Source organism: Paramormyrops kingsleyae, chromosome 14, assembly GCF_048594095.1.
Source record: "Paramormyrops kingsleyae isolate MSU_618 chromosome 14, PKINGS_0.4, whole genome shotgun sequence".
Taxonomy (NCBI): Eukaryota; Metazoa; Chordata; class Actinopteri; order Osteoglossiformes; family Mormyridae; genus Paramormyrops; species Paramormyrops kingsleyae.
The window spans coordinates 17,255,492-17,283,373 of record NC_132810.1 but is presented as its reverse complement, the minus strand read 5'-3'; the positions used below and the strand labels follow the sequence as shown (position 1 = coordinate 17,283,373).

Below are 27,882 nucleotides of genomic sequence, written 5' to 3'. Positions count from 1 at the left end.
ACAAACAGAATCAGATGAGAAGTTTTTATTAAAAACAAATCTATGAATTTTTCTGTAAGTACATATCTGTACTTACTACATTTATAAAGCTTAAGATTTGTCACACATGCCCTGTAATATTTATCAAGACACTTCAGCGTGATTATCCAGCTTGATGACACAAGAACCAAAGCTGGAGTAAAGCCTCTAACTTCATGGTCACCGACTCTGTTCATTAGCAATGGCTTCCCAATGGCTCGATTTGAGAAGCAAAGAAAACTGTGAAATCTTAAATTACAGAAAGCACATGCATAGCCATTAAACAGTGGATTAAGCGGATTAAAGGGTTTGTTGTTTACATCCTTCTATCCATCCATGCATACTGTTGTCCAGAGGAGAATTTCAGTTGTAGGTGCATTATTGATTTCAGTCCATGTGCCTTTCTTTTCCGTATTTTTAAATCAGAACCCAGCACCTTTCAGCTCAACATTCAGAGTCGCTGTCCTCTTCATCCTCTGCTCTCTGTAGAACAGCAGGATCCAGGTGACCCCCCAACCAATCAGCAGGCCCGTGACCCCGACCAAAGCCACCGCCCAGGCGGGCACTATTTCCCCACACAGAGACTGAAACGGCGTGGCGGTACTGGCGGGCGGGGTGGGGGCGGCAGCGGTGGTGGTGGGAATGCTGGGAAAGCTGTTGACGATGGTGAATATGTACGGCTGGTCCTGGAAGGGATGTAGAGATTAATCGGAGCAGACTTGAGGAAACCCTGCAAAGGGCCTCAAACCCTGCTCACCCCTTGGTATTCTGATTTCTGTCCAAACATGTCACTTGGACTTAAACTAAAGCTGCTTAATTTAAACCCCAAAATAATTTAATTTCAATCAAGCTGAAGACAAATTGTTAAAAAATGTCTTGCAGCAAGGGCAGGGGACATTTAAAGTTAAATAAGGATTAATAACAAACAGTGGATAAAAAACAGCTCATAAGGCACTGTCAGAATAATAGTCTTTGTTTTTTATCTGAAAAACAATCCAAAAATACTCTCAGGCTGAAGTCAGGAAAGTCAATGTATGTAAAATCAGCAGCTAAATTAAACTTAATTAATTGGAAAGCTCGTAAACAATGGCTCCAGGGCAGAGTTAAACTGAGTGGGGCTCAGGGTGAATTACAGAGCCAATGATGAGCTTCTCTCACCTCTGTAGGACACCGCAGCTTGTTACGGTCGTAGGTGAAGTTGTTGTACGTCTGCTTCTGGCCCACAGGCTCCAACTGCAGTGACATCATTGCCATAACCGTATCATTGTTGTCACATGACGTAACATCCCCCGTGATGTAACTACATCCATGAACTGTTCATGCACGAACCGAGAGGTGGCGCAGACTGTGTACAAAAGCACGCATGCCACCTAGTGGCGGCGAGCGTTCTCACGCCCTTACCATGTTGTTCCAGAGGGACATGGCCATCTCGGCGTGGCCTCGCTCGCTGAAGTGGAAGCAGTCCACCGAGAAAAAGCTCAGGTCCGGCTTCCCGTCCTGAGCAAAATCAGAACGGTTATTGCGCCGATGTGGGACACCACGTTCGCAGCCAGAGCCATGAAAATACATGTATGAAAGTTCTGACAATGTCTACTGTCATAGAGGACAGAGGGGTCATGCCAGTAGGGACTGAGAGGCCACATGCCCCCTCCCTTCTTTTGGAAGTTAGATGTTTTATTGTATTAATATTTAATTTGTATCACGAGATCGCGTTGCAGACACAGCACATTTTATTTTCATGTCACTTCTTAAACACCTGCCTAGATTCAATTTGTCGTATTCTCCCTATCCACTACTAATACGCACTGCAAGCATTGTTTGATTTCATTTGAATTGCGCAGTCTTTGAAGCCGAGCGATCTTTGCACTAGACGCTGCCTCTACTAAACATTCAAATAAAGTCAGTCATCTTCTAAAGTACAGCTTTTGGGCTACATATGTCGATGCGTAACCTCGGCCTGGCGGCGATTTTACATTGGTGATGGCAGATAGCTGTATGTGTGTTTAGAGAAAGTACGTGGAGCACTAAACGATATTAAACTGAATCCAGGGACAGCCAGGGATCCCTACTTTCACGATGAAGAGATTTATGTAACAGCCTCGCTGAAAGGTTCCTTAATCATCTATCTCTACTTTGCAGCCACACGTCCACGTCACCATGCTATCTGCTCTCCCAGACATTATCCTGTACTTCACAATCCTGTACTTTACTGGGATATTCTGCTGTATTCACAGAGCTGTTGTTGCCATCTTGTGGACACAAAGGATACTACTGACAATATACCGCATTTGAAGGAAGGTTACCAGCTAACATGTAAATGAAAATTGCCACTTTGAGCAAGTCTAATAAACAAACATGTTGTCCTTACTTATCTCTAAGATTAATGTTTATTGTTTCTTTTAAACTAAATGAAAAATGTACCTATAAACAAATGTGAAATATCTTAAGTTCAAGGTAGTTATACATACAGTATTTCCATTATTATAGAATAGACGTATTTGTTAAAACTGTATATTTTTAAGTATGTGTATGCCATTATTTGTTTGACTATTTTTTAATATTTCCAGGAGCTAATCAGATTTCAGCAAATTGGTTAGGCCATAGTTACTTTTTTCATTCAGAATTTCAATTGGCCTGGTTGATCTGATATTTTCCCTCGAAAATAACCAATTTCAAACTTCTCCTCTGATGAGGTGTCATAAAAAGCGTAGGGGGCTCACCAGCCCAAGCGGAATGATGGTGGTTTGGAAGAATGGCTGTATGACCACAGCGAAGTCTTCGCGCCCGCTGTAGCGCCCCCCCCAGACCAGCCGCTCGGTCTCACCCTGCATGAGGAACATAGATAGAGGAAATTCCAAAAACACGTTTTCCAGTGGCCGCCATTATGGTCATATAGGGAAATTACATTCATATCTGAACCATATGTCTGTCTGTTAATAATCATATTAGGATGGGCTCATTATTCAGAGTGTACAGCTACTTCCAGTCCTCACACTTAGAAACCCCCCCCCCCCCCCCTCGTGGTTCGATTACTTTCTATGACATAGTCATCAGACTCCCTCTCCACCGTCGAGAAGCACATCAAGACCCACCTGCTACCAGAGACTCCTCTACCAGTCCAGCACTTTTCCATGTTATCGGGTTCTTGCTTTGTTACAAACTGCTGAGTAGCTACTCACACTTGTAACTGGACATTCACAGGAAGCTCCGTGTATCTCCACTTACGCCGAGGCGACTCCCACACAGCTATATATCTGAAATGTGCTATTTGACTCACCTGAACGTTAGACAAACACGTAAATGCGTAAACCACAAACTATATCTCGCTTTACTAAACTATCTATATTGCTCGCTTCCTCACACCCGTGAGGCTCCCTAATCCCCTTGAACCGACCTGGAATTCCCGATTGATCCATCTCATCTCACTCAGCTCCAGGGAGTCCTCTCCTGGAGTCAGAGCACAGGGACACATGTTCCTGGGGAAGGGAGCAAGCGGGAAGCAGGAATGAGACACTCATCCACATGTAGAAACTATAGACACCAAGGAACTCGGAGAGTGAGGTGCCCTCATCCACAAGTAGGAACTGCTGATATCAAGGGTGCGTCTGAAATTGCATACTTGTTCGCTATATAGCAGGAAAAATGTAGTATGTGAAGCCAGCCTCATGTCCGAATCCTGCCTGAGATGGTAGGTGAACGGTATCTGGATGACATCCTACATTCAGTGAAATTCTGAAACATGCAACTGATGGATACTACGCAATCCTACAAGGCGACCGGAGCTGCAACCAGAGATGAAGAACGTCACTAGCTCAGAAATTTCTGTCAGGATAGCAGAGGAAGTGCCATCTCTGTATAAGTATAAAACAATACCTAGTTACATACGTTGACCAAATATCTATTTGATTGATACTTTTTAACAGTTTTAACTTTTGTGGAGGTCAAGCATTGTCACTGGTAAACATCTGGGTCAGGTAATATGCAAGATGCCGACCGCAGTGTGTTCGAGTGCATGCATACTGCTCTCATGCATACATGCAATATGCACTACATTAACAGTAGTAGACTTCTGATAAAATCCAGTATGTACTGTGCAAGTATGCGATTTCCGATGCACCCCAAGGCACACAGACACCGAGATACCCTCAAGGGGAGAACAAATGTGCACTAAGACGTCAAAACTTACTTCTGCAGTGAGCAACCGAGTGAGTCTCTCTTGATCTTCCTGAGGCCATCGATCTGCAGGATCTCCAGCACATTGACCAGCATGCGGGGAACCTGACTCACATACATACAGGGAACACAGCCTTGACTTTTGGAAAATGGAAGAGCTGTAATCTAAGTCTGATCAGAAATTTTAACCCAACCCATTGCCCTAAATACAGGCGACATTTGAAATCAACCTCCTGCTCAAAATGAGAGCCAATCAGAGCAGCTTTTTACATAACATCCTCTGCTTTAGAACTGCCAGCAGAACAGTAGCTGCTTGGGAAAAGAGATATGTTCATGTCTTTGAGGAAGACTGAAAGCTGTTCAATAAATGAAAAAAAAAAAACAGGTCGATGTAAGTCCATCTAAAAACCACGTGATTCGTGATCGGGGGCCACGAGGATGTGACTCCAGTGAGCACGGTCCGTGACACCAGGCCTAGACTCACATTCCTGTACAGCAAGTCCAAGCTCTCCATCAGGTAGTGGCTGTAATTCTGGGGTGACAGGGAAGCCTGGGAAGAGAGAGGCTGCCTCACACAAATGTCCATGTGCCGGGGGCACCCAGAATGCAGGTGAATCACTGGTAGGGTTTGGGTTAGCAGTGTGGATTAGCAACCTGGACCGTAACGCCCCTGTAATGGTACACAGGAGCTGTGTCCATATCCTGCTGCGGTGACTGAGACCGCTGGGAGAATACAGGAAGTCACCACAGCAGCGGAGGAAAGTTAGGGAAGGTCATGGGGCGGGGGGTGGGACGTGTGATTAAGTGCCATATAAGAAACAGTGACACACTTTTTAATCCACATGTGAGAGTGATATATGAGAGGGGGAACATCGTCGATTTGCACCTGGCTGATAACTGCTTGGCCCAGTTCCCAGATGTCATAAGTAACTGGAGAGAAATGTAACAGATTTGACAGTGCGAGGCTAAGTGAGGGTCACCTATCTGTGAATAAACAAGGGCCTTTGGCATCCCTCTCCCAGTGTTACTAGGATACACTGCTGCACTTTGGAGGGCTGGTGTATGTACCCAGTGATGCATCCTGTCCTGGGCGTATCCCTGTGCTGCCTGGGGGGGGGGGGGGGGTAGGATTCAAGGTCCCTGTGACCCTGACGAGGGCTGGAAGATGGTGTGTGTTTGTGTGTGTGTGTCTGTGTGTCTGTCAGCGGGTATACCTTACCTTTTGGGGACACAATGTCCCCACGACGTGATATATACCTGTTTTTTTCCCTTATAAGGACCAGTTTCCTGGTCCCCATAAGGGAAAACTCAATTTAATAAAAATCGATGACTGCAATGAAAACACTAAAAATGCAAAACTCTTGTATTTTGCTTGGTTATTTATGGTTAAGGTTAGGGCTGGGTTGTCATTGTTGGGATTAGGGGTTTTCCCATATATCATAGAACTGAATGGATGGGGCCTCCAGAGATATGAATACAAACATATATGTGTGTCTGTCTCTCTCGGTGTGTGTGTGTGAGGAACCTGGAGACTCACCCGGTCCTGACAGTACTGGCACAGGTCGTTCCCCCCGATAAACAGCGTCACCAGCTTCCAGTCGTTCTCAAAATCCACTTCCTGAGCGCGGTGGCAGTGGGCAGAGGAAGAGAGACAGACTGACTTGACGAGGGATGCCAGCTGATTTTGTGCTTCACCTGGCAGGCACCGTGCCGCTGAGTCAGGGGTCTTGCAACCATGGAAACCCATTGTGGCTTCTATGCAGGAGCTTCTATGAGAGCCATTTGATTGGCTGACGGCCGAATGCGCCAAGCAGTCGACATGCAGGGAGACTCACCTTGCTGTCCCTCAAAGCCTGAATGAGCGTCTCCACCTGGGCAGGGATGTCACTGCAAAAAGAGAGGGAGGAGGAAGAGGAATGATGAAAAAATGAAAATGGAAGGAAGAACAGAGCCGGGGGTAGAGGCATCGTCAGTAGGAAGGTGATGAAGAGGGAGACGAGTCAGAGGAAGATCAGCAGGCTCAGAGCAGAGGTACAGGTTGGCACAGTTATGGCATAGTTCGGCACAGTTAAGACATACAGAGCTAAGCAAGTAAACTCACAAAGCTTTGGCTCCAGAAACGGCCATATTGAAACCCCTCTGTGCAGTCCCAATGCCCGTGGAGAAGCCGTGCAGAGATGGATTGAATTTCCTCAGGATGTCTAATGAGACGGCACAGGAGGAGAGACACACCTCAGGATTAAAATGCCTTTAAACAACATGCTTATGCTAATGCTGCCATCTAGTGGAAAAAATGTAAAGCAGGGCACGCTCACTTGGCAGTGTAGTTACAGTCTCCAATGTCTGATCTCCCCCAATGCTGTCAAAACACACACACCAGAGCTCACATGGGTGACCTCAGCAGGCCCATCAGCACAGGCAACAACAAGAGTCGGCGTCTCTCTCACCTCCATGAAACGCCTCTGTACTCGTTCTTCAGTTGTAGGAGGTTCTTTGATTTGGCTCCAAACCCAGCCTGACAGGAGATGAAGGGTGTTAAAAAGAAGACACAAAGAATCAGTCAGAAAGACTGACCCACACCGGCGTGCTGACACACTCACAGATATGGAGTCTCCCAGGGCCGCCAGAACTTTGATGTCAGTGGGTCGCAACCTGTGAACTGAGAACAAGGCGAGAATAAGCACTTGCCCCTTTTGACATCATGGTCTAATGTAGCAGGGCACAGCACTGTATAACAGGGTATGTCCCAGGGCAAATGCAAATCATGTGGTTAAGTTTGTTGCAGGAGTTTTATGGAATCTGCAGTGGGTTGGCACCATTCATTGCTGGCATGGTCTCACCTGAGGATGGGACAGGGTCTGAAGGCCCGTGGATGGCACAGGAGAAGTCACTCCCCCAGTTCTGGGAGTCAAGCATGCAGTTATAAACACGCTTCACTGCAGCACAACAACACTTATGAAAACTCAATGGGCCAGTCATTCCTTAGTAGGAAGTCTTAGTGATTAGTAAGAGATTCAAAGAGCATGCAGGCTTTCACTGGGCTACGTATGACGTCAGACTCCTTCCCTTACCGTGATAGGTGGCGTGGTGGGGGTGGGGCCACCATAACTGTAGTTGCTATTCTTATAGGTTCTCAGGAATGGTGAGGCCTTGATGGAAGAAACAGGAACACATATGACATTTCCCACAAGAACAGTGACTATGAAGTGTTTCACAAAGCCTGACACAGCCTTTCCTGCAATCAAATGAAACAACTTTGAAGTTGGTTCTGTCTCCAAAATATTAACCTGAACCGACAAAACAATTTACCTGAGAAGGGCATTTGAGTGACAAGTCGTTGGTGAAGTCATGGATGTAGGTCTTGTTACCAAGAGGCTCTAGCTGTATGTGAAGGGAGAGGAAGAAATTCATACCTTCTACAAAGAAGCAGAATGAATTAGGTGACAGAATCACAGGGCAGCTCTCTTACACACAAAGCGCTTCACTTTCATGACTCAGAAACTGACATTTCCTCCTCACTGAAAGAAAATCTGAACATAAAACTAAGGACATTTTCCTGCTGTGAGCTGAGAGCTGGAACGAGTTCAGCAGTTGCCAAGAACATCTGAGCACAGCGGGTCGAGATGCCGAGAGAAGCCCAAGGCGATCCGTTATTCAGCAGTGCTGTGACGGACTGCTGCGTTCAACCGAAGCGTTCAGAACCGCGCCGGGATGACAGCCGACGCACTGCCAAAAGGCCACATCTCACCATGTTGTTCCACAGGGCGCGAGCCATCAAGGAGTGCGACTTCTGGCTGAGATGGAAGCAATCGGATGCAAAGAAGGAGCGGTCGGGGCGGCCATCCTGGAATATGTGAAGAATGGCATCGTGAGGAGGAAAACAGGCGCGGGAAAATGGGTCGAAGTGGGCGGGATTAAAGACTAATAGAAAAAAATCAGTGCTAGCCAGTGCGCGATTCCAGCACTGCAAAATAAATAAAATATGAAGGACTTTAAGAGGAGAGGCAGCTAAAGGAGAATGTTGGGGTGCTCTGAGGGGTGCTGTATGTCTCACCTCCAGCAGGGGGAGCACCACCTCTCGAAAAAAAGGCTGCACAACCACGGTGAAGTTGGAATGTGTGTCATAGCGACCGGACTCCACAAGCTCCCGCATGCCGCTCTAAAATAGGTAGGGAAGGACTGTATCTCTGTTCCTACTCAGTTACACTTAAGCGCGTCACTGACACAGAGTCCCAGGGGTTTGAGTGCATTCAAGCCTCCCATTGGACACATGGAAATCTTCTATGACTGCTGTCCTCAGAAGATCACAGAAGATGTTAAAATGTTACGTTATGTAACATTTTATGTTACGTTATGTCCGCATAGTAAACAGCACCTGATAGGCCCGGTTGAGATCCTTCAGCACCTGGACTTCTGCTGAATCATCTGGAGGTTTCATCACACAACGGCACAACATGCTAAGACAGACACAGAGTTCATAAAACCAAGAGTGGGTGAAATTCTGTGCCCATAACTATTCCTGCTTGGCTGTTAAATAAGTGCTCCTAAGTGCTTTTGGATCGCAGTGTGAGACAGTGCAGGGAACTGTCCTCTTTTCCAGATGGAAAAACCCAGATGAGTATTTAACAGGAGGCGCCCTCCTGTCATTTGAAGGGTTACCCTTTACTGGTTTACTGGTAGCTGTCTGAGACAACACACAGAGAAAAAACTTTTCTTTCTATTTTTAGTTCTTTTACAAAATGTCAATCTCTGCAAATATTGGTGGAGCTCATCAGAGACACACAACGTGAAAGGCAGGAAAATCACAAAAGCACAATTTGGCCAATTCAAAGCAAAGCTCTTCCAGTGAGTAGATCTGTGGTCACTGGACACTTACTTGACCAGCCAGGTGGGACAATTGAGGCTCTTGTCCTGGTGGAGGCGCCGCAGTGGGATGATATTCAGTACCTCCACTAGGTTCACTAAGGCACGCGGCACCTGCAGTCCGGGGACAGTGCAGCACCAGGGGTCAGGAGAGGGCAGACCTCAGGAGACTAGCACAGAATGGTGAGAAAGAGGCTAATGCAGACCATGGGGAAGCACTGGCACTGGAAATGTAAAAAGAGGATGTCTACTAAGGCACTGGAAATGTAAAGAGAGGATGTCTACTAAGGCACTGGAAATGTAAAGAGAGGATGTCTACTAAGGCACTGGAAATGTAAAGAGAGGATGTCTACTAAGGCACTGGAAATGTAAAGAGAGGATGTCTACACAGAAAGACATGTCAAAACAGAGCTGGAGTAAGGAAACAGAGAGATGGGCAGACAGATAGATTCTGGGGGCGCCCGAAACCGCAGACTTACACACTACATACTGGATTTTGTTAGAAGCCTACTACTTGACCATAGAAGGTAACGTATGCATGCATGAGAACAGTGCCCTCAGACACACTGTGGTTGCCATCTTGCATATTGCTTGACCCAAAGATGTAGCTGGACCCTGATGAAAGTTAAAAACTGTTAAAAACCACCAAAAAAATTAAATACTTCAGTCAACTTATGTATCTAGGTGTTGTTTCTGCTTAAATTTGTAGAGAGACAGCACTTTCTCTGCCATCCCGACACAAATTTCTGAACAGGAGTCGTTCTTCATCTCTGGTTCCAGCTCCAGTGGCCTTGTGGGATAGTGTAGCCTCCATCAGTTGCACTCTTCAGGAATTCTCAGAACGTAGTATGTCATCCGGGTATTGTTCACCTACTGTCTCATCCAAACTAAGGACTCAGGCATACTGCTCACTTTGTATACTATATTTTGCCTACTACATAGCGAACAAGTATGTGATTTCGGATGCACCCTCAGTAAATATGAACAAAAGTTTTTGTGTAACCTCTTGATGGAGGATATCCAGGGCCTGACGTACGTGGGAGACAAAATTGTTTGGCGAGAAGTAAACCTGCAAAAGAAGAGCAAACAGAATTCGCAAAAGCAGCGGTGTCTACCCATTGTGTGTACCCACAATGCTCAGCGGCCGGACACTCACTGTGTCTGTGCAGTGGTCACACAGGTCGTTACCTCCGATGAACATGGTGATCACCTTCCAATCATTCTCGAAGTCGACACGCTATGCCAAAGACACAAGGACACTGAGTGCCGAGTGACAGCACGGCCTACTTGGAAACCGGCAGGACTGGAGTGTCAGCTGACCAATACGCTTCTGGCATTTTGCAAGTACAACCCACCTGCTGGGCAGGTAGGAGCCTTGATAGACTCCACTTTTAATATATTGCAAGACACATTAACTGGATTCCCAGCATCCAGGGTGAAATGTAACAGAAGTACACTACCAGTCAAACGTTTTTGCACACTTAACATTACTCACTTAACATTTACTAAAAATACACTCAATATTCTTTGCGAACAAATAAATTAACTGTATGTTCTCTGTCTGAGTGCCATTGTTAGCAAGAAAATGTCATCAACATAACCTCCTCTAGCAGTTATAACGGCAGAGAAAATTCAAGGCATTCTTCCTACAAGGTACATTAATACTGCTCTGTCTCATGGGATGAAACAGTTAACTAGTGCAGTTAAAGTTAATGGAAACTTGTTTTATTTCACTGATATTTTCATTTATAGTTCACTCAACTTTCCAGTGCTTAACAGGAATAAAAAACCTGCAGCTTAGAAATAAGTGGAAATGGGGTAAAAACCTGTGTGGTGCAAAAACGTTTGACCAGTAGTGTTCATTACAGTGTGTTTACCTTGTGTGTCTCCTAACCGTTTACCTTGGCATCCATTGCAGGGCATGTACACACACACCATAGGCAATGTAGAGATGCCAATGGAGAATGGAGGTGAAATTTGAACCTCCAGGCCTGCAGGCATGAGGTGACAGTGCAACCCACTGAACCAAAATGCAGCCCCACTGTTAGGATTTTACATTCAGTGAGACATTAACCATTAGCATTACATGGATCATTCAATGATTCTGGCAGGACACAGAGCACAGCTTGCCGTAACTGATAGCTCTCATCCTTCCTGTGCATGTGTTTATGGCCTTCGTATGCGCTTAGTCTGATGCACGTACTGCACACTCCACTTACCGGATCATTCCGCATCATCTCCACCAGGACGCGCACCTGGCCGACCATGTCACTGCAGGGAAGAGACGTATATCAGGGAGAGAGCAGTGACCCTGTGGGCAGGGGGGCACGGGGGAGCTGGGGGCAGGCAGACTCACTCGCTGTTGGCACCGGCGACGGCCTGGTTTAGGAAGGCGCCGGGGGAGCCTTCATTTCCAGTTCCCACCGCGAACCCGGTCAAATTGGGGTTGAACTCCCGAAAGATATCTAGAAGGAGAAGAAGATAGAGAAGAAAGCTGATTTGTGTCGTGGCTGCGATTATTTGAGCTAAAGTTAATTTCACTGGGCTGAACGATGTAACTTACTAGGAAGGGTGGTGACACTGGTGAGATTCTCATCACCACCAATGCTGTGAAACACAGTGCCTGGTCAGTTGGGAATGCTAGGTAGCACCGAGTCACCAAAGACACAAAATAGGTGCCTGTTGCACTGCCTGACTGCAACTCCACAGGACCCCACCTCCAAGACAGCCCCCTGTACTCAACCAAAACATCCAGTATGTTATTGGGTGACCCTCCAGCTCCATTGGCTGCCTGTGGGGAGAAAGACAGCAGCTGGAGAGTAAAACACCAATCAAAGACATTTTTTATCTGTTGGCTCCTGCCCCTTGGGACTATATTGGACAAGTGAAACACAACTCCATGAAGCAGTGCAGAGACACAGATACATCAAACTCACCGTCAGGGAGTCTCCCAGAGCAGCCAACACTTTGATATCTGCAGGGCGGAGAGTATGGACTGTGGGAGGGAGATGCACAGAGTGAGAATGATAGAAGTCAGAGCATCTCCCAGGGTTGATAAATGAGGCACAAGATGCACAAGGTCATCAGTGCAGATCACAGAACTCACAACAGTGCTGCACTCAACCTTCCGCCGTCACTCCAGCAAACTGTCTGGCTTCACTCTGCCTTCTGGCCTTGCTCTTGCAGCATTTCCCCAGCCGTGGGGCAAGGGTTATATTGCAGCAGGAAGTACTTACCTGATGTAGGAGTCAAGGGGGAGGGGCTTTGGTCTTCACAAGTGAGCTCACTTCCTGTTTTCTGAATGGACACACAAATAATCATATGGATGGCTATGAAGTGCAGTGACCTGCAGTGCAGTGACCTGTTGTGCAGTGACGTACAGTGCAGTAATCCACAGCATTGAGAAAGCATCACTGTCCTATTGTCCAACTCCAATGCTTGCTCAGAACAGCCTAGTTAGGTACAATGTAACTGAGCTACATCATACAACTAAAGTCACAGCACTCCACTGTGGAGCAGGGACCGGAATCTGATTGGAGCCTGAAAAGGAGGAGGTACTTACCTGGTCCTGGAGGTCCACAGTGTCAGCGGTGCGGGCTCGTGGGTGGGGCTCTGGTGGGAAGTTTCTTTGGGTTCTCAGAAAGGGCTGGTACTAAGGATTGAAACCAATAAGTATGGAAACAGACTATGAGCTGTCATTTCCGGATATTTCCTGCTTTCACTCAAAGGAGCCTCACTAGGACCTCACCTCACTACGGCATGGGCCACTGATTAGGTTATGGTTGTCCAAGTCAGACTCCCCGGTCAGTGGCTGCAGCTACGAGAATTTGATTGGTTAGATCAGCTTCTAGGACTTGCACATTACCCACCCTTACAAGTGCTTCACTGTGATGCTCTGAAAACTTGTGTTATTCCTTATCATGCTGCTCGTTCAGGGAATGTCTTATGTTGGATCAATGGTTCAAGCCAGTAATCTTCACAGGATCTGACCCCAGTATAACGTAAACAAAATCCTGCTGAAGACTCACAAGGTTGGTCCAAAGCTGAGTAGCCACTTTGTCGATGTTCACTGTTCTCTGTCCCGAAAGGGGTGTCCTTCCCCCCTTTTACAGGACACAGGGATGGTCATACATTTCAGTAAGCAGGTGTCTCATCCCCCTCAGTCCTCATCGAAGTTTCATACATGTTCTACAAATCTACTCGGATGCCACTTACTGATATGTGACCAACACCCATATCCATGGGAGTTTCCTGCAGCAGGACGGCAAAGTTCTCTCCGTCATTGTACCATGGTTTTACCTCTAGGTGGCGCTTAAGAGACTCCTAAAAAAAAGCACATGTTTACAAGTAAACAAATGAGCGAATTTATGCCTTGGAGAAATGCATAAATATGCAATTATCCAATGATAGTACCTGCAAGGACAGGGCAAGAATACCCTTCGTCAGGCTGAGCTCAGCAGCATTGTTGGTCTCCTTGCAATGGCATTCCCTGTCAACATTCATAAGTATATAATGTGTTTGCAAGTGTGTCTTTAAAGTAATAATAATAATAACCAGCTTCTATAAGTTTGAAAAGTCAGAAGGCATGCTGTATTTACTAAACAGTAAATTACAATTTGCTCATTTTAGATTTAGGGTATCTGTGAATTGGTTATTTAAAAACAATTTGCACCTAGATCATCTAGTTAAATGCCACAGCAGTGGTGGGTCACCTTTCTTTCTGAGAATGTCCAACATCTCCATGTCCAATCCACACCATAGCGTTGACCACGGTGTGAGCTAACTGCACAGACAGAGATGTAGGAAGATTAGGAAGATATACGCCTCACACACCCATCCAACGCGCGCACACACACACACACACACACACACATTCCGCATAGCGGTCTTGGAGATGAAACACAAAACTGTCAAGGTTATTATTGCTGGGCAGATAAGGCATATCTGATAAACAACCAGAAGATTAAATTTCAAGGCCAATATCGATGTGTCGTGATTACAGTAATGTAGCTTACACACATTGGCTTAAAAAGTGACTGGTAGACAGGGAAATGCAGAGGGACCGAGATGCACATATTGTGAGGGACCCAAGTACATCCACTGAGCAGGAACCCGTAACCCCTTCACCTGTCCATGTAAGGTCTGCAGGGCCTGGTCAAACTGGTGCACAACCATGGCCACCTGTGAGCTGGCCTGATAGGGAGGCAAACACAAACAGAAAGAGGAAGATCACTGTATTCTTCATGGTGAAGACTGCATCACTCTAGAGCAGTGTATCCCAACACGGTCTACGGGGACCCCCATACGGTCAGCCCCCTGCTAGACAGTCCACGTTTTTACTCCCATGGACTGTCTGAAGGTCCGCGAGGACTGAGCTGGGAAAAACTGCTCTACAGAGCTATAAGATCTGGTATCAGCTAGCTGACCTGCTCTGGGCAGCCACAGAGATCATCCACTGGGACCAGAATCAGCACCAGCTTCCAGCTGCGGTCGCTGTCGATTGCCTGCAGAGAGGTAGCAGAAGCAGGAAATGTTGGATTAATCCCGTGATTAAACCTGCAGGACAGAAGGCATCATAGGGTAATGAAGGACCAGAGAGAAGCAGGACAGGAAGGAGTACCTGGTGGGTTTTGAGAGAGAGGGACAGGTGAGCAGCTTGACTTGGGAGGCTCCTACAACACACACAAAGGAGATGGATGAGATGCAGAAGCTCCACCTAAACTCAGGGAATCAGGCTGATGGACTGCTATTGCTTTGCTGCCTATCCATTAGCTATTCAGCTTAGGTACGTGGCTTATGAGTAGGGAGAGATGGATCCCATCCTGGGACTTGAAATAGCAACCATCAGCTTACAAGATAAAGTCCTTAACCATCAAAGCATGTGTCGTTACCTCTGAGGATACTCTGAGAATAGAGTGTCGGACTGTTCTGGAATCAAGCTGACTAGGCTGGGGTTAAACAAGGACAGGAGCTCTGAAAGTGAGAATGACAGAGGCGAAGAATAAACTGTTCTAGAAATACAATAAGAGTGGAATAACATTAAGACAGGGGTTCAAAAACATTATTAAAACATGGACCACCATATCAAACAAGCCCAGTCTAGGGACACCCTCCCATTATAGCCTAAACATATAAGTAACTAAGCACTAAGGAATAGGGCGGGGCGGGGGGGGGGGGGGGGGGGTGTATTTCTTGACAACATACGAAATCAATGTTCTTCTTCACAAAGAGGTAAATGTTCTCAGAAACATATATATGGGCACACACCCAGACGAAGAGCGTGTTGGCCAGGCTAGTTCACAGATCCTGCTATCTTTATGGTAGGGTAGATATCATTTTCATTGCCTGGGGACGTTGTCAAAAGTGCTGGCATGTGCTCTGATCGGGTCATTTACAATAATGTCTATACTGGCTTTGTCTCCCATCATTTAGAGTCATAATAGTCACACTAAAGCCATTTATACAGCTAGATATTTCACTATATCCTCCTGAGACCCGACCTATTCATTTATGTCCATTGTAGTGGACATTGTATTTTTGCATTTATTTTTTCACTGATGTTGGGAAACGTATTTATTCTTGTTGTGCACTAAAGAGGACATGCTGTGAAATTAAAATAAGAATAAATTTGAAAAAATCTAAATTGTAAGACGTCTTATTTCCTCCAAAGACAAATAACCTACAATTGAAGGACACTTTTTTCCTTGGGTCTCAGGAGGATATCTAAAAATATCTAATGTACCTGTAAAGATCAGGAAGTATAAAAGCAGTGATCATTTCACTCTGAGATGAATTATTCCATGGTCACAGACAGATGGCATGGAGGACATACCAGATAATCTTTTCAGGACTGTGAGCACCTCACTCCTACAGAGAGAGATAAAAATATTAACAGGCAAAATAATTAAAATAGTATTGTTAGTGATTGGTGACTATGAACACTTAAAGTGTTCATTTTATTTATTTATTTGGTCAAATTTTATTACAACTTAATTCTTGAACCTAGAACACAAGAGAAGGATGAAGCCACAAGCAGAAACAATTTGGTCTGGTTTGCACTGTGAATGTTCAGCGGGGGCTCAGTGCTCTCCTTCCAGAAAGATTCCAGTCACGCCTAAAGAGAACACTTGAGGCAAACACCCAAGAAGAACACATGAGAAGAACACCCAAGAAGAACAAATGAGAAGAACACCCAAGGGGAACATCCAAGAAGAATGCCTAAGGAGAACACCTGAAGCAAACAGCCAAGGAGAACACCTGAGGCAAACACCCAAGGACAGCGCCTGAGGAGAATACCCAAGGAGCCAACTTGAGCCAATCACCTGATGAAAACACTCAAGGAGAACACCTGAGAACATTCAAAGAAAACGCCTAAGAAGAATGCCTGTAGTGAAGATCTGAGGAGAATGCCTGAAGTGAACAAGCCAAAGGTCAGTCTACCTGCTTGAGCTTGGGAGCCCGATGGCGGACAAGACAGTGACATCTGAGGGTCTCACGGCATGGGCTGGGTGGGGGGAGGGGGTGCAGGCACAGAGAGAGAGTGAGAGCAGTAAATAGTACCAGCGCTGGGCATGGCTCTGTGGGATCTTTTCAAAAGGTAGTGATCCAAAGATGAGGAAGGCCAGGCCCCAAGGCCACCTGGAGGTCATAACCTTTCTTTATACTGCAGTGATAAATGGTGGCTGCTGATTAAACGTCATAAACCTGTAGAGACTGAAATCCTGCAGAGTGTAATTCTCTATGCCTGTGATAAATGGCACTGATAAAACAGATACAACCTAGATGGCAGGCAGACAGGTAGGCATACAGTAAGAGATAATGTGCAGCACAGCATCATAAAGGTGGATCCAGCCATTTGGGGATTGGTACTTATTTCTAATTGGCTAATCAACGCATAATGCCTGTGTGCTGGCGAGACCTACCGGAGGATGGTGGGGAGAGGGAGGGGGCAGGTTGGGCACAGAGCAGGGCCAGCAAGCTGTCTGTCTGTTAGAGAATGAAGATATAATTACACACACAAATACACAGGCAAACAGTCACACACAAGACGGATTTTCACATACAAGCAGTATACAAAGACATTTACACAGGGAGAGATGTACTGGGGAAGACCAAACACACAGTGAAGAAGAGACATACAGAAACAAGCAGAGGCACATGGACATTAAAGTCTACCATAGAAACATGAATGTAAATGTTTTTGTATGCACAGGCAAGGTGTGGCCATGACCTCACCTCCTCAGTCTCCCATGCTGAGAGGTGATTAGTCTCTCCAGTCGCTGATTGTGGGGAAGAAGCTAGAGAGAATGTAAAAGATGAGTGGAGGAGAAAGAACCATCTACAGTGCATATACAAATACTCAGTGACCAGTGTAGCGTGCATCTTCCTCTTAAGTTCCTCTTTTTTTGCTGTTCCCAAAACAACAATCCTTGGCATCTCTGCGTGCTTGGACTTTGAGTATATACGAATCCTGTGAATTTTTGACACATATACAGTACTGTTTCACAGTCTTAAGCAGTCACAAAAAATTATGTTTGAATAATCTTTGTGTTGATGTAAGACTTATTATGTCCGCCAAAGTGACAGATTGGCCATTTCAAAACCTCTCCTAGAATTACCACAGAATTTGCAGCAACCATCCAATACACCCATGTATTTTTTGACTCAACTACTACCCCATCTTGTCAAGTTAATCAATACCCCATTGAGTTAACAAATCAAGTAAATTATTTATTTGAGCTGGGGGAGAAATTTAACAAATATATAAAATGGCTGAGGTGCCCCTAAGGAGAGATTTAGGAAACTAAGTACAGTTCGTCCAGCCATCCAACAAGATATCAGTGCATTTTTGGAAAACAGACAAAATGCTTCTTTATTTTTTATTATGTTACTGTTAATTTGCTTATGTTATAATGTTAAATTGTGTTTAAATTGTGTTGTTTCTGAGCTAACATGCAATTACTACCAATATATAGCCTTAAACATTCTCTTTGACTGCCTAAGACTTTTGCACAGTACTGTACGTAATGTATTGCTTCAAAATCCTGTTTGGAATATGGTTCTATGTTCCACCAAATGAGGCAGAATAAACTTAGTATTCCATTGCAAATTAGCGAAAAAAATACTGAGAATATCAAGTAGCTGCAATATTTTAGAAATCAGATATTAAGATCCATCTGTTATCTAACCAAACTAACACATCCTTTGCAGTAGGGGTGCAACATAAAGTGCCTGCCCCTTCACTATAAGCGTGTGTGTGTGTGTGTGTGAGTTTCAAAGGAGAGCAAGACATACAGAAAAGAAGTATCCCAGTGTACTTGTGCAAATGGCAAAAGAAGGATCATTTCATTAAATTTGTTAAAGCGAGGTATTACTCCCTTATGAGGTAATGACACAGGCAGGACGGGTTTGTGGGTACCTGTGATGGCAGGTAGAAGCCACAGCAGGGCCAGGGTAAGGAACCTGAGCCGTGTCCGTCCGTACACACCCATGATCACTGGCAAAGAGCTTGCTCGTCCAAAAAATATCACCGGGGTCCTCGGATTAGGTTAACTGGATTCAGTCTGCATGCACTGCCCTGCTGGAAGTCTCCTAATCCATCGGTCTGCACCCTCACCTGCCAGCACTGCTCTCCCCACCTTCCTTTTTGTCTGCAGCATGTATATGCAAGGGGTGTAGAAGAGGCGGAGTCTTTTCCCCTAAAACTGTAAAGATCGCGGCTACCTCATTGCATATGTATATTTATATTTTACTGAGTGTTAAAGTTTCTCATAGAATGACATTACAATTTTCCATCCATCCATCCATCTTCCAACTGCTTATCGTGGTTCAGGTGGGGAGGGTGGTGGGGCTCAAATCTGTCCCTGGCACGGGGCCAGAGAACATCACAAGTGTCATCTCAGGGAATTTAAAGTTATTTTTCATAAACTTACCTTCCAAACATAAACGATGAATATATATTATAATGTCAGTTCAGCCCCAGAAACATATTAACTTTTAAAAGTTAAGTAAACGCACAAAGGTTGGTCTGCAGCAAGTTTATTACATCTATTTATGTTGGTGTTATTGTACCAAATTATACCATAGTGAAGCGAGTCCATTAGTATGTTTCCCTGATTGTTTATAAAAAGTAAGATAAAATCTCATGAATAAATACCCATTCAAACAATGTCAACCAGTATCTCCACATGGAGCATAAATGTGACATTCACAAACCTTTAAAGTCTTTGTAGTTGTTCTTTTCCCAAGGCCTCACAATAGCTACTCCAATGTCAATAAATTTTAAGATATCTATATTTAATGTTTAAGCATTTTCCTCATTCCATCCAGTTTTAATCTGGTTTTTGTTAGAAAAAAAGGTTATGATCTCACTCCCATGGTCCCTTCCTTCTCAACATTAGGAGAGTCCATCGGTACTCATTTACTCTGTTCTGTAGGGCTTGTTGTACCATCCTAGGTGGTACTGTCCTGGCTGAGGGCAGAAGAGGCCGAGTGTCTGGGTGACAATGGGGAACCCTGCATCAAGCTAAGACATACCATCCCTCATTTAGAATCACGTCAGCATGTTGGGAAGTGACATACAAACCACAAGTCCGTGCGAAATGCTTTATGATGCCTTCATAAAAACATCAAGCCCACAGAGTATCTCCTCTCATCTGATGAGATCAGGGGTTGAGATCAGATAGGACAAGATTAACATGAATTTTCAACCAGGGTCAGCAACTGTTTGTTTCTAGGATCTATAAAGTTCTATATTCAAAAGTAAAATAATGGGTATTATAACTTGACCTTAACTTTTGGTACCTTTGGCATTTTGGGATAGAGGGAAGAATGTCATCCAGTACAATATTATCCATAATATTAGTGTAAGTATAATCTGGCTACCGTAACAGAGAAAAAATATGGATAACATACTGACAAAAAAGAGAATGGTTCCAAGGGGCCAAAGGTTACAAGTTCATCGTTCTCTGGCTCCTGAGGTAAAAAAAAAAAAGCTCCACTTTCACAGATGGGTGATACAGTTGAAGGAAGGTCTCGTGCCACCTTCAGGCCATTGACCTGTAAGTGTTCACATTATCTGTGCAATCTGCATTGGTAACATTCATCGCTATTCCAAAAAAATAACATCCAGTATTATTTACTAAGGACCACTGCAATGTTTAAAATATGCATATGATCCTCCTGTATTTCTCCCTTTTCCCCACCTGGAAAGAAGTTCAGTTTGTTCAGATAACTATACAGGCATAGAACAAGCTACTGCAGTCAAATGAGCGAGTGACACTTTAAGATATTGGCTAAATAATTTATATTGTCAATCAATAATATGTTTGAGTCAAAATCAATAAGGATTATTGTAGAGCTGCACAAATTTGGCAGTGGTGGTTACATGAAATGGGACCAGCGGTATTTCTAGCACAAATTATTAGCGAACCGCTTAACAAGGACTTAAGGAGCCATGGAGGGGACGTTTTTATTATTATTATTCAAATTGTCCACAGTGGTAAAGAGAAGAATATATAATGCGCATACCATTTACATTACCATTCTCAGCATAACATCATGACGCATTAACCTATCTAATGTCAGCCCTGTTCACATCAGTAAAATTATACATTTGTCAAAGATTTTCCACCATGTCGCCCGGCATTTTCCTTCCCCGCCTTAACGCCTGGGCATGTCGTGACACGTGTACGATCATCGGGTCATTAAATTCAATGCCATTCTGATTCTTAATCACACTGCAGTCGTCCTCCTTAACTAGAGATAATATGCGCGCGGAAATCAGGCACAACAAGCACTTTCTAAACCTACTGTACTTTCAGCGTGCAGCGGCCGCCTCGTGTGGCCCCGCCTACGCCCGTCAGCTGATCGCAGAGGCGTGGCCACGTCGCCGGACCGGATGTTGATATAGAGGCTGCGGGAACAGCTGAGAGAGAACAACAAAGCGGGAGCTACGCTGATAAGCGGAAAAAAAAGCGAGAGTCAGGGGACACGTCGCGAACGGCGGTGTTTGCCGAAGAGAAACAAATACTCGAACGTGCCAAACCCCGGCGAGAAATAAAGCATAAAAGCAGAGAATCCCCCCTTAAAAATCAGACGGAGAGGTGAGAGTGAAAGGCGCGGGTCTGCCTGCTTGTGTGTCAACAGTAGCGCGTTTATCTTTGGAGTAAAGGTATAAAGAGGAAAGGCTTTTCTGTAGGTACTTCTCACGGCCAGAGTGGGAATTACAGCTTGCTTATTGGTGCCAGAGCGCATACTTTCTGTCCTGTCGGTAACTTTTGAGAGCTGGTCGTCGGAGCTCAGTTTCCCCTTCCGACGGCCGTTGGGTGTCTCGAGCTCGCGGCTGCCAATCGCGTGCTGACTGTCAGCAAGTTACCGCAATAACTCGCCGCATTGATCAAGTCTGATTTGGCAACAATCTAAAAACGGGAAAAACTCATTTTCGTGACGCATCTCAGTCCTGCTCGGTGCATGCGAACCTGTTTCTGGTTTCGGGAACTGCAGAAACTGGATGTCGTGTTCGCGTCGTTCATTTAATCCGATTGTGCGCTACTTTAACACGGAATGTGTGCAACCAGATCGGTGCCTTTCGACACAACTATACTTCGACAACTAAGTTCGACTTAAACTGCCTCGGTCGCATTTTTGCTCTCTTCGAATGCACATTTTCTTTTGGCATCAAGACCGTATGGTTGTGTAATCGTTGACCCAGCTGAATGATGCGAGTTTCCCAATTAACTGGAATTTAGTTATATTCATATTTGTCCGGGAACAACGTGACCTAGACCTAGTGTTTCTAAATGGACGCGAACCACGCTGCTGTTTTGGCTCCGGTCGGCTGGCTCCACGACTTGACAAGGTTATCGATATATTGGGTTATTAATGTACTACAGTCCTGCTGTGTATTGGTGAAGGCGATGTAAACTTTTGGCCGTTTTCAGCTCGTCCGCCGAGGGCTCCGCAGTTCTGGCGCAGTCGTGAAGGCGAGTGCCCTTGTTTTCTAACAAGCCCTTTAAATGCAGACGGTGACCTTTCGGCGTTTTTTAGGATTCATACATTCACAATGTAGCCCAAATGTTTCGAAAATAGGATGTATTCTGTTAGGACAGATGTGCTTCTGTTCAATTCCTGAGTATTACTGCCTTTTCCCCACCGATACCATAATTTCAGCTTCCTTAATTTTAATTTGCTTAATGTGACTATTTTTATCTAGTGGACTGTTTTAATAATGTACACTACCACTGTTTTTTTTATATCACGGAGGAATTTCCTTGTCATCTCTGGCAATGGGGATGAGTGTTAGGTTGTGAAATGATTGTGAAGCCAGCGTGGCTTCCACACCAGGTGCATGCCCTGTGGTGCTGCCTAAGGCCTGTAGCTCAAGCTACAGTGTTAGAAACACACGCAGCTTGATTTGGCAGCACTTCCATTACCAGTGCCGGTATACTGTCACCATGACGTCATCGTACTGTAGGTCTCGGACTCAGTACATGTTCCTTAAAGCTACAACTGGGCTCTGTCCCATATCGCTGTCATACTTGCCGTGCAGTAATAGTCACACATGCATGACACATTGTTCTCTGAAGGTAAACAGCCCCAGACACTGCGGTGTGACATCGCCGTCATTCATGTGGATGCCATATGCCAGTGTTCGCCAGGGCATGTACAGCAGTGTAGCCCAGTAAAAGTACCCTGTGCAGCTGTCTGAGAGCAAGACGGTTTCAGCTGCAGTCGCCAAGGTAATAATAGCATCACTGAAGCTATTAATAAATCCTGTGTGGAGATAAGCAGCAGCAGGGCGGTTGGGCGCCATTGTCTGGGATTTGGCCACCATGGTCAGTGGGTGCATCGTAGGTGAAAGAAACTGATATGCAAGTTTCACTTGTTTATGGTTGGAAATTATTCTGGTCTATTCACAAGATGCTCAAGTTTAATGTTCAGTCTCCATTTGTTAATAGAATGGAGGCATCTCTTGACATTATTGGTGGTGCAGGAGCGGTATGCCTGGGAGGGTGGGAGGCTGTCAGAGCTCTTTGTTCCGGTCTCCCTGGCTGGATATACAGTCCAGTGAGTCATCGCCCCCATCTGGCCGCATCTCGCACAGGCAGCACATTTTGGCATTTCATCTGGAAATGCGACTTTGGCTGGCTGCCTTGCTATTTCTGGCCCATATGTTTCTTTGGTCCTCCTTGTGTATGGTGTGGCCTGCTGTGTGGGTGAGCACCCTAATTCCCCATCCGTTGCTCTCTGTGCCTGTGTGTTTCTCTCTTTCTCCCTTTACTGAAGCATTGCGAATGGATATCTGCAGCCTGTAGACTGCAGCAGCGGTGGGGTGTTTTCAGAGCATGATAAGGCAAGAGTGGCATACACACACATAGTTAGGCCTTATTCAAAACTGCAGCCACTGCAGTACAATGATTAGCACCATGTCAACGTACAGCGTGCTGCTCCATAGTCAACGGGTGTGCTGTGTTACTAGACTGGCCACAGTAACAGTGCATGTTGTCAGTGGACAAATCAAGAAAGCAGGCAGGCTTTAGCCATAACTATATGTCCAGTACATTCTGTGCTCTGTCTGGTTGGCAGGTACTGTGTGCACATATAAGAGACAATGTTGTAATCAGAAAGTAGACTAGACTAAGGCAGAATGATAATAACCAGTGGCAATTTATCTGCACGGTTATGCCTCTTGGTTTCAGTCCACATGAGGCTGGGTGGCCTGTCAAAAACAGGAAATGGCACAATTCAGTACATCCTCAGACTAAAAAAGCAGCCGCGTTACTCACCACGGTGACGTGCTATTGTCCCTGATGCCAGTGTCCTCTGTATGCTGATCCTGCTGCTCTTTCCCAGGGACATCCGGGCCAAACAGAAAGCAATGGGGCGGATCTTCTTGGACCACATCGGCGGAACACGCCTCTTCTCCTGTGCCAACTGCGACACGATCCTGACCAACCGATCTGAGCTCATCTCCACACGCTTCACTGGAGCCACGGGCCGCGCCTTCCTCTTTAACAAGGCAAAGGCCGATTTACCTTCTACCTGTCACTGGAGAGCATTGCCCACATCACTGCCTTGACAGAAGCCGTTCACACGGGCATTTGATACATCAACCTGATAGACTGGGCTACCTGTGGGCACATCACGCTTTGGCACAATAAACCTTGCATAGGGAGAGAACTGAAAGTCATAACTGTATTATTTAGTTATTTGTCCAAAGCACCTTATAATTTTAGTACTCTTGAAAAAATCTGGAATTATTGCTGAATTGATTGTTCAGTACCTTGCTCTGGGGTAAAGTACTAGGCTATGTGACATGACTGTAGCCTGTTCATGTTACGAGGCTTTGTTCCTAACCACAACACTCCTGCCATCTTAATAAGGATGCTTTTCAGGGAGACACTGTTGGGGTGGATAACTCTGGGCCTTCGTTGACCTTCAGCCAATGTGCTTTATTGGTGTAATATTTTGTATTGCATGTTCCTTTTTGGTGTATCAGGATTAAGTCAGATACCAAATAGAATTGATTGAGGATGAGGTGTGTGAAAATAAATGGCTGGCTGTCGCCCCCAGGTGGTGAACCTGCAGTACAGCGAGGTGCAGGACCGTGTCATGCTGACAGGCCGGCACATGGTGCGTGACGTCAGTTGCAAGAATTGCAACAGCAAGCTGGGCTGGATCTATGAGTTTGCCACAGAGGACAGCCAGCGCTACAAGGAAGGCCGTGTCATTCTGGAGAGGGCGCTGGTCCGGGAGAGCGAGGGCTTCGAGGAGCACGTCCCTTCTGACAATTCCTGAGTTTGACCCCCCTACCCCCTACCCACCGTCATCACCGAAGCAACCCTCACACTCTCAGAAATCACTGCCACTTAGCTCAGTTGCCCCAGCCTCACTGCAGTATCCTGCTGCCTCTCCCCTCCCCTCCCACCATCTTCTGGCCAACCAGAGACTCAGACTGGCCCCAGCCTAGCCGCTCTCTTACATGCATACAAGCACCAGCACGCTGTACCTGCGTGTGTGTCCGGTACACCATTACCAGACAGGCTCATGGGCACTCAGGCCACCCCTGCGGAACTGGTTATATGCACAGCATGCACATGCACTCAAGGTCACAAGATGCTCTTGGCAGATAAGAGAACATGACTTGCACATCGATCTGCACTGGTGCCCTGCTGTTTTTGTATGACATCGACACTGCGTTTACACTTACTCTGTTCTACAGCCTCTCGTAGACAGTATGATGAAGTGAGGCACGGGTGATTCAGTTGGCTGTTTTGTCTTCATTTTGGCCTTTGTTCCCCCCCCCGTAGTTATTGCCCTCAGTGCTGTGGTGATTATGAACCAATCTTATTCTTACCACCTTTCGATTCAAGGTCATGTTGTGCATTGTGATGCTGTTTCGATGCTGAAAGTGTAAGATGTGTTTGAAAGGGCTTTGGTGACAAGGTCACATTTACAAGGATGTGTGAAAGAGCAGCTTTTCTGTTTACTCCTGGAATTACAAGGCTGGACCCACATGCATAGCCTGCATGAGGCTGCACGCTGGAGCACATAGCACATCGCATGTGGCCCACTGTCTTTCAGAAAAAGAAAGGTTCTGTTTGTCAGATAATTCAGTTCAAATTCCCTAGAAATGTAAAAGTTTTGAAAAGAGAACGTTCTAACTTAGTCTTCACTTCACTGAGTGAACGGATTATCCCTTTAAAGCCATTGTGTGCAGAAACTGGTACTGAAGTCCTTCCTGTTCCTCTTACTCCCGCTTAACCAGCATTGGAAAGTTTGTCTTTTCCATGAGGGTCTGTCTGAGAGATGCATTTCAGCAGCATGGCACCGGTGCCCGCACATGACTGGGACCAGCCTTCCCAGTAAGATAACAGCTGTGGCACGCCTGTGGGTTTGGAGGGCAGGTCTTTGCCATTAGTCTCCCGATCACGTTTGGATTGCGCACGGGGCCTCTAGCTCATCCTCTGAATGCAGTGTGCTCACTTCACACAGCCCATCCTACTGCTGTGGACACAAGTAATTCGTATTACCTTATTTTAATAATTGTGATTATTTTTCCTTGAATATAAATCAAATCTTTTTTTCTTTGCCAAGTTTTGTTCTGTAGTGATTTTATCAATAAATTGAATAGTTATGCCTAAAAAACAGCAGGTGCCTTGGATTTATGTTTTGCATGGTCGTGCTCCATGGTCCTGTATGAGAAAGGGCAGGAAACTGCACATGGTCCAGTAGAATGAAATCAGTCTATACTTTGAGACTCTGCATCTCCCCACACTGGGTGCACTGATGACATTTCAAAGGTTTCATAATGTTTGTGTGTCTGTCACTGTTTTCAAACGCAGAAGTGAAGTGACTCCTGGGACCTCAATCACAGTTGGATTTTTGGGTTAGCATGATAACTTAAATCTGACACGTGACTCTGGGCTAAATGTTAGTGAACAAAGATGAGGTCCATTTATACTGAGATACCTTAATTCCAGCAAGTTAACTGGTGAGCCAACAAATCTTGCCCCTGTTCCCTCTATACACAGCTTTTGCTTCCGCAGTAAGTGCATTTGTAAATGACAGCATCCTCATAAAAACGGGATTTCTTTTTAATGAATTGCAGTTCTCCAAAATGAAAATGTTTGTGGTTTGTGGGTTAGCAGGGCTGTGATTAAAAAAAGTGAAGGTTCAAATCCTAGGATTGGCAGACTGACTTCACCAGATCCAATTTCTCTAGGGACTTTTGTATTTATATAAATGTTTTAAAGGGGTGTTTTCTTCTCGAAGGAGACTGGTGAGAAAGTCGCCTTGTTTAATTTTTGTCTTTATCACCCGAGTGTTTCATATTCCATCTGTGTCATGAATCCTGATCACAGTCACTGTTTTACGGCAACTGGCCTGTCTCTTGTGGTTGAACAGATAGTATTTTCCTACAGTGGAAAATAATGCAAGTCTTCACCATATTCAAATTACTGCAAAACAACCACTTTTCGTCTGCTCCGCATACTTAATATTTGGCTTTAAATCTCACAGTTAAAAATGTATCCAGCAGATGGCGACAGAGGTTAGTGACAAGATTTGTTAAGCGCGTATTTTATTACTGAACAACTCCTTAAAGTAATTAAACCTTTTGATTGGGATCACTTTTGTACTCCGCACACTCAAACTTTGAGGTATGACTAAGGGCAATAAATGCACATGGCCTAGGTTTTTTTTTTTGTAGTTTGTCTTATCTGAGTGCAAACTTCAATAGAAAGCGCTGTAAAGTCTTAAATTGAAAATCTATTAAACAGGCCACAACAGTAACATTGCAATTGCCAGACACCATAACTCTTATCAGCCATTGAATGGCAGTTTTTTCACTGTGCGTGTGTGTGTTTTGGTGGGCTGGAACCTTACAGCCATAACTATATGCACATTGTGACATTGGAAACAGTTATATATAAAGGTGTTTTTAAATGAAAAGTAACATGACTAATACCATTATGGATTAGTACACGTTAGGTTTTCATTTACCCAACTTCCTCTGCTGGCCCCTGGAGGATACCCCCCCAGTCTCGATCCTCCTTATGCTTGTTCTCTGGGTGCACTGGGCAGGAGCAATGTAAAGGGCTTTGAGACATTGTAATATTGTAAAAAATGCACTTATAAATAAAGTTGAATTGTACTGAATATACCGTATATCCGAATGAGCTTCTGCCAATATCATACTAGTAGCACCTGCATGGAATCTGCATAGTGCATCAGATATACAATCTGCATCTCAGAGGCATAAGCAAAGTAGTCTTATGCTGACAGGTAAAAAATAAATCATCATCAACACAACATTAAATGCTGACC

The 27,882-nt window shown here is 45.1% G+C and overlaps 2 protein-coding genes across 6 annotated transcripts; one reads left to right on the top strand and one right to left on the bottom strand.

Annotated features, from left to right (window-relative positions):
• Positions 1–10: 10 nt before the first annotated feature.
• On the bottom strand, positions 11–21,385 carry plb1 (phospholipase B1). The gene is made up of 44 exons (XM_023808092.2): positions 21,312–21,385; positions 20,871–20,980; positions 17,290–17,351; positions 16,977–17,040; positions 16,495–16,558; positions 15,887–15,921; positions 14,946–15,027; positions 14,675–14,726; positions 14,481–14,558; positions 14,182–14,247; positions 13,767–13,837; positions 13,468–13,543; positions 13,270–13,377; positions 13,083–13,157; positions 12,803–12,871; positions 12,617–12,706; positions 12,291–12,351; positions 11,991–12,049; positions 11,772–11,845; positions 11,618–11,661; positions 11,411–11,519; positions 11,274–11,325; positions 10,211–10,291; positions 10,058–10,123; positions 9,068–9,168; positions 8,567–8,648; positions 8,246–8,350; positions 7,940–8,035; positions 7,501–7,572; positions 7,263–7,340; positions 7,032–7,092; positions 6,792–6,850; positions 6,639–6,706; positions 6,507–6,550; positions 6,293–6,392; positions 6,027–6,078; positions 5,729–5,809; positions 4,676–4,741; positions 4,205–4,296; positions 3,413–3,494; positions 2,739–2,843; positions 1,420–1,515; positions 1,177–1,251; positions 11–704 (listed from the first exon to the last, which is right to left on the bottom strand). The coding sequence occupies exons 10-44, from the start codon at positions 14,227–14,229 to the stop codon at positions 441–443; spliced, it is 2,862 nt and encodes a 953-aa protein (XP_023663860.1). The 5' UTR covers positions 14,230–14,247; positions 14,481–14,558; positions 14,675–14,726; positions 14,946–15,027; positions 15,887–15,921; positions 16,495–16,558; positions 16,977–17,040; positions 17,290–17,351; positions 20,871–20,980; positions 21,312–21,385; the 3' UTR covers positions 11–440.
• Positions 20,920–27,714, top strand: LOC111841948 (protein yippee-like 5). 5 transcript variants are annotated; one of them, XM_023808156.2, is made up of 4 exons: positions 21,236–21,913; positions 21,996–22,037; positions 23,908–24,073; positions 24,628–27,714. In XM_023808156.2, exons 3-4 carry the CDS (start codon positions 23,933–23,935, stop codon positions 24,850–24,852), a joined length of 366 nt encoding a protein of 121 aa, XP_023663924.2. In that variant the 5' UTR covers positions 21,236–21,913; positions 21,996–22,037; positions 23,908–23,932; the 3' UTR covers positions 24,853–27,714. The 5 variants fall into 5 exon arrangements, with proteins under 5 accessions (XP_023663906.2, XP_023663924.2, XP_023663897.2 ...); XM_023808146.2 differs by lacking the exon at positions 21,996–22,037 and adding an exon at positions 22,641–22,793 and having other exon boundaries at positions 21,237–21,913; XM_023808138.2 differs by lacking the exons at positions 21,236–21,913; positions 21,996–22,037 and adding an exon at positions 20,920–21,158.
• The last annotated feature ends 168 nt before the right edge of the window (positions 27,715–27,882 follow it).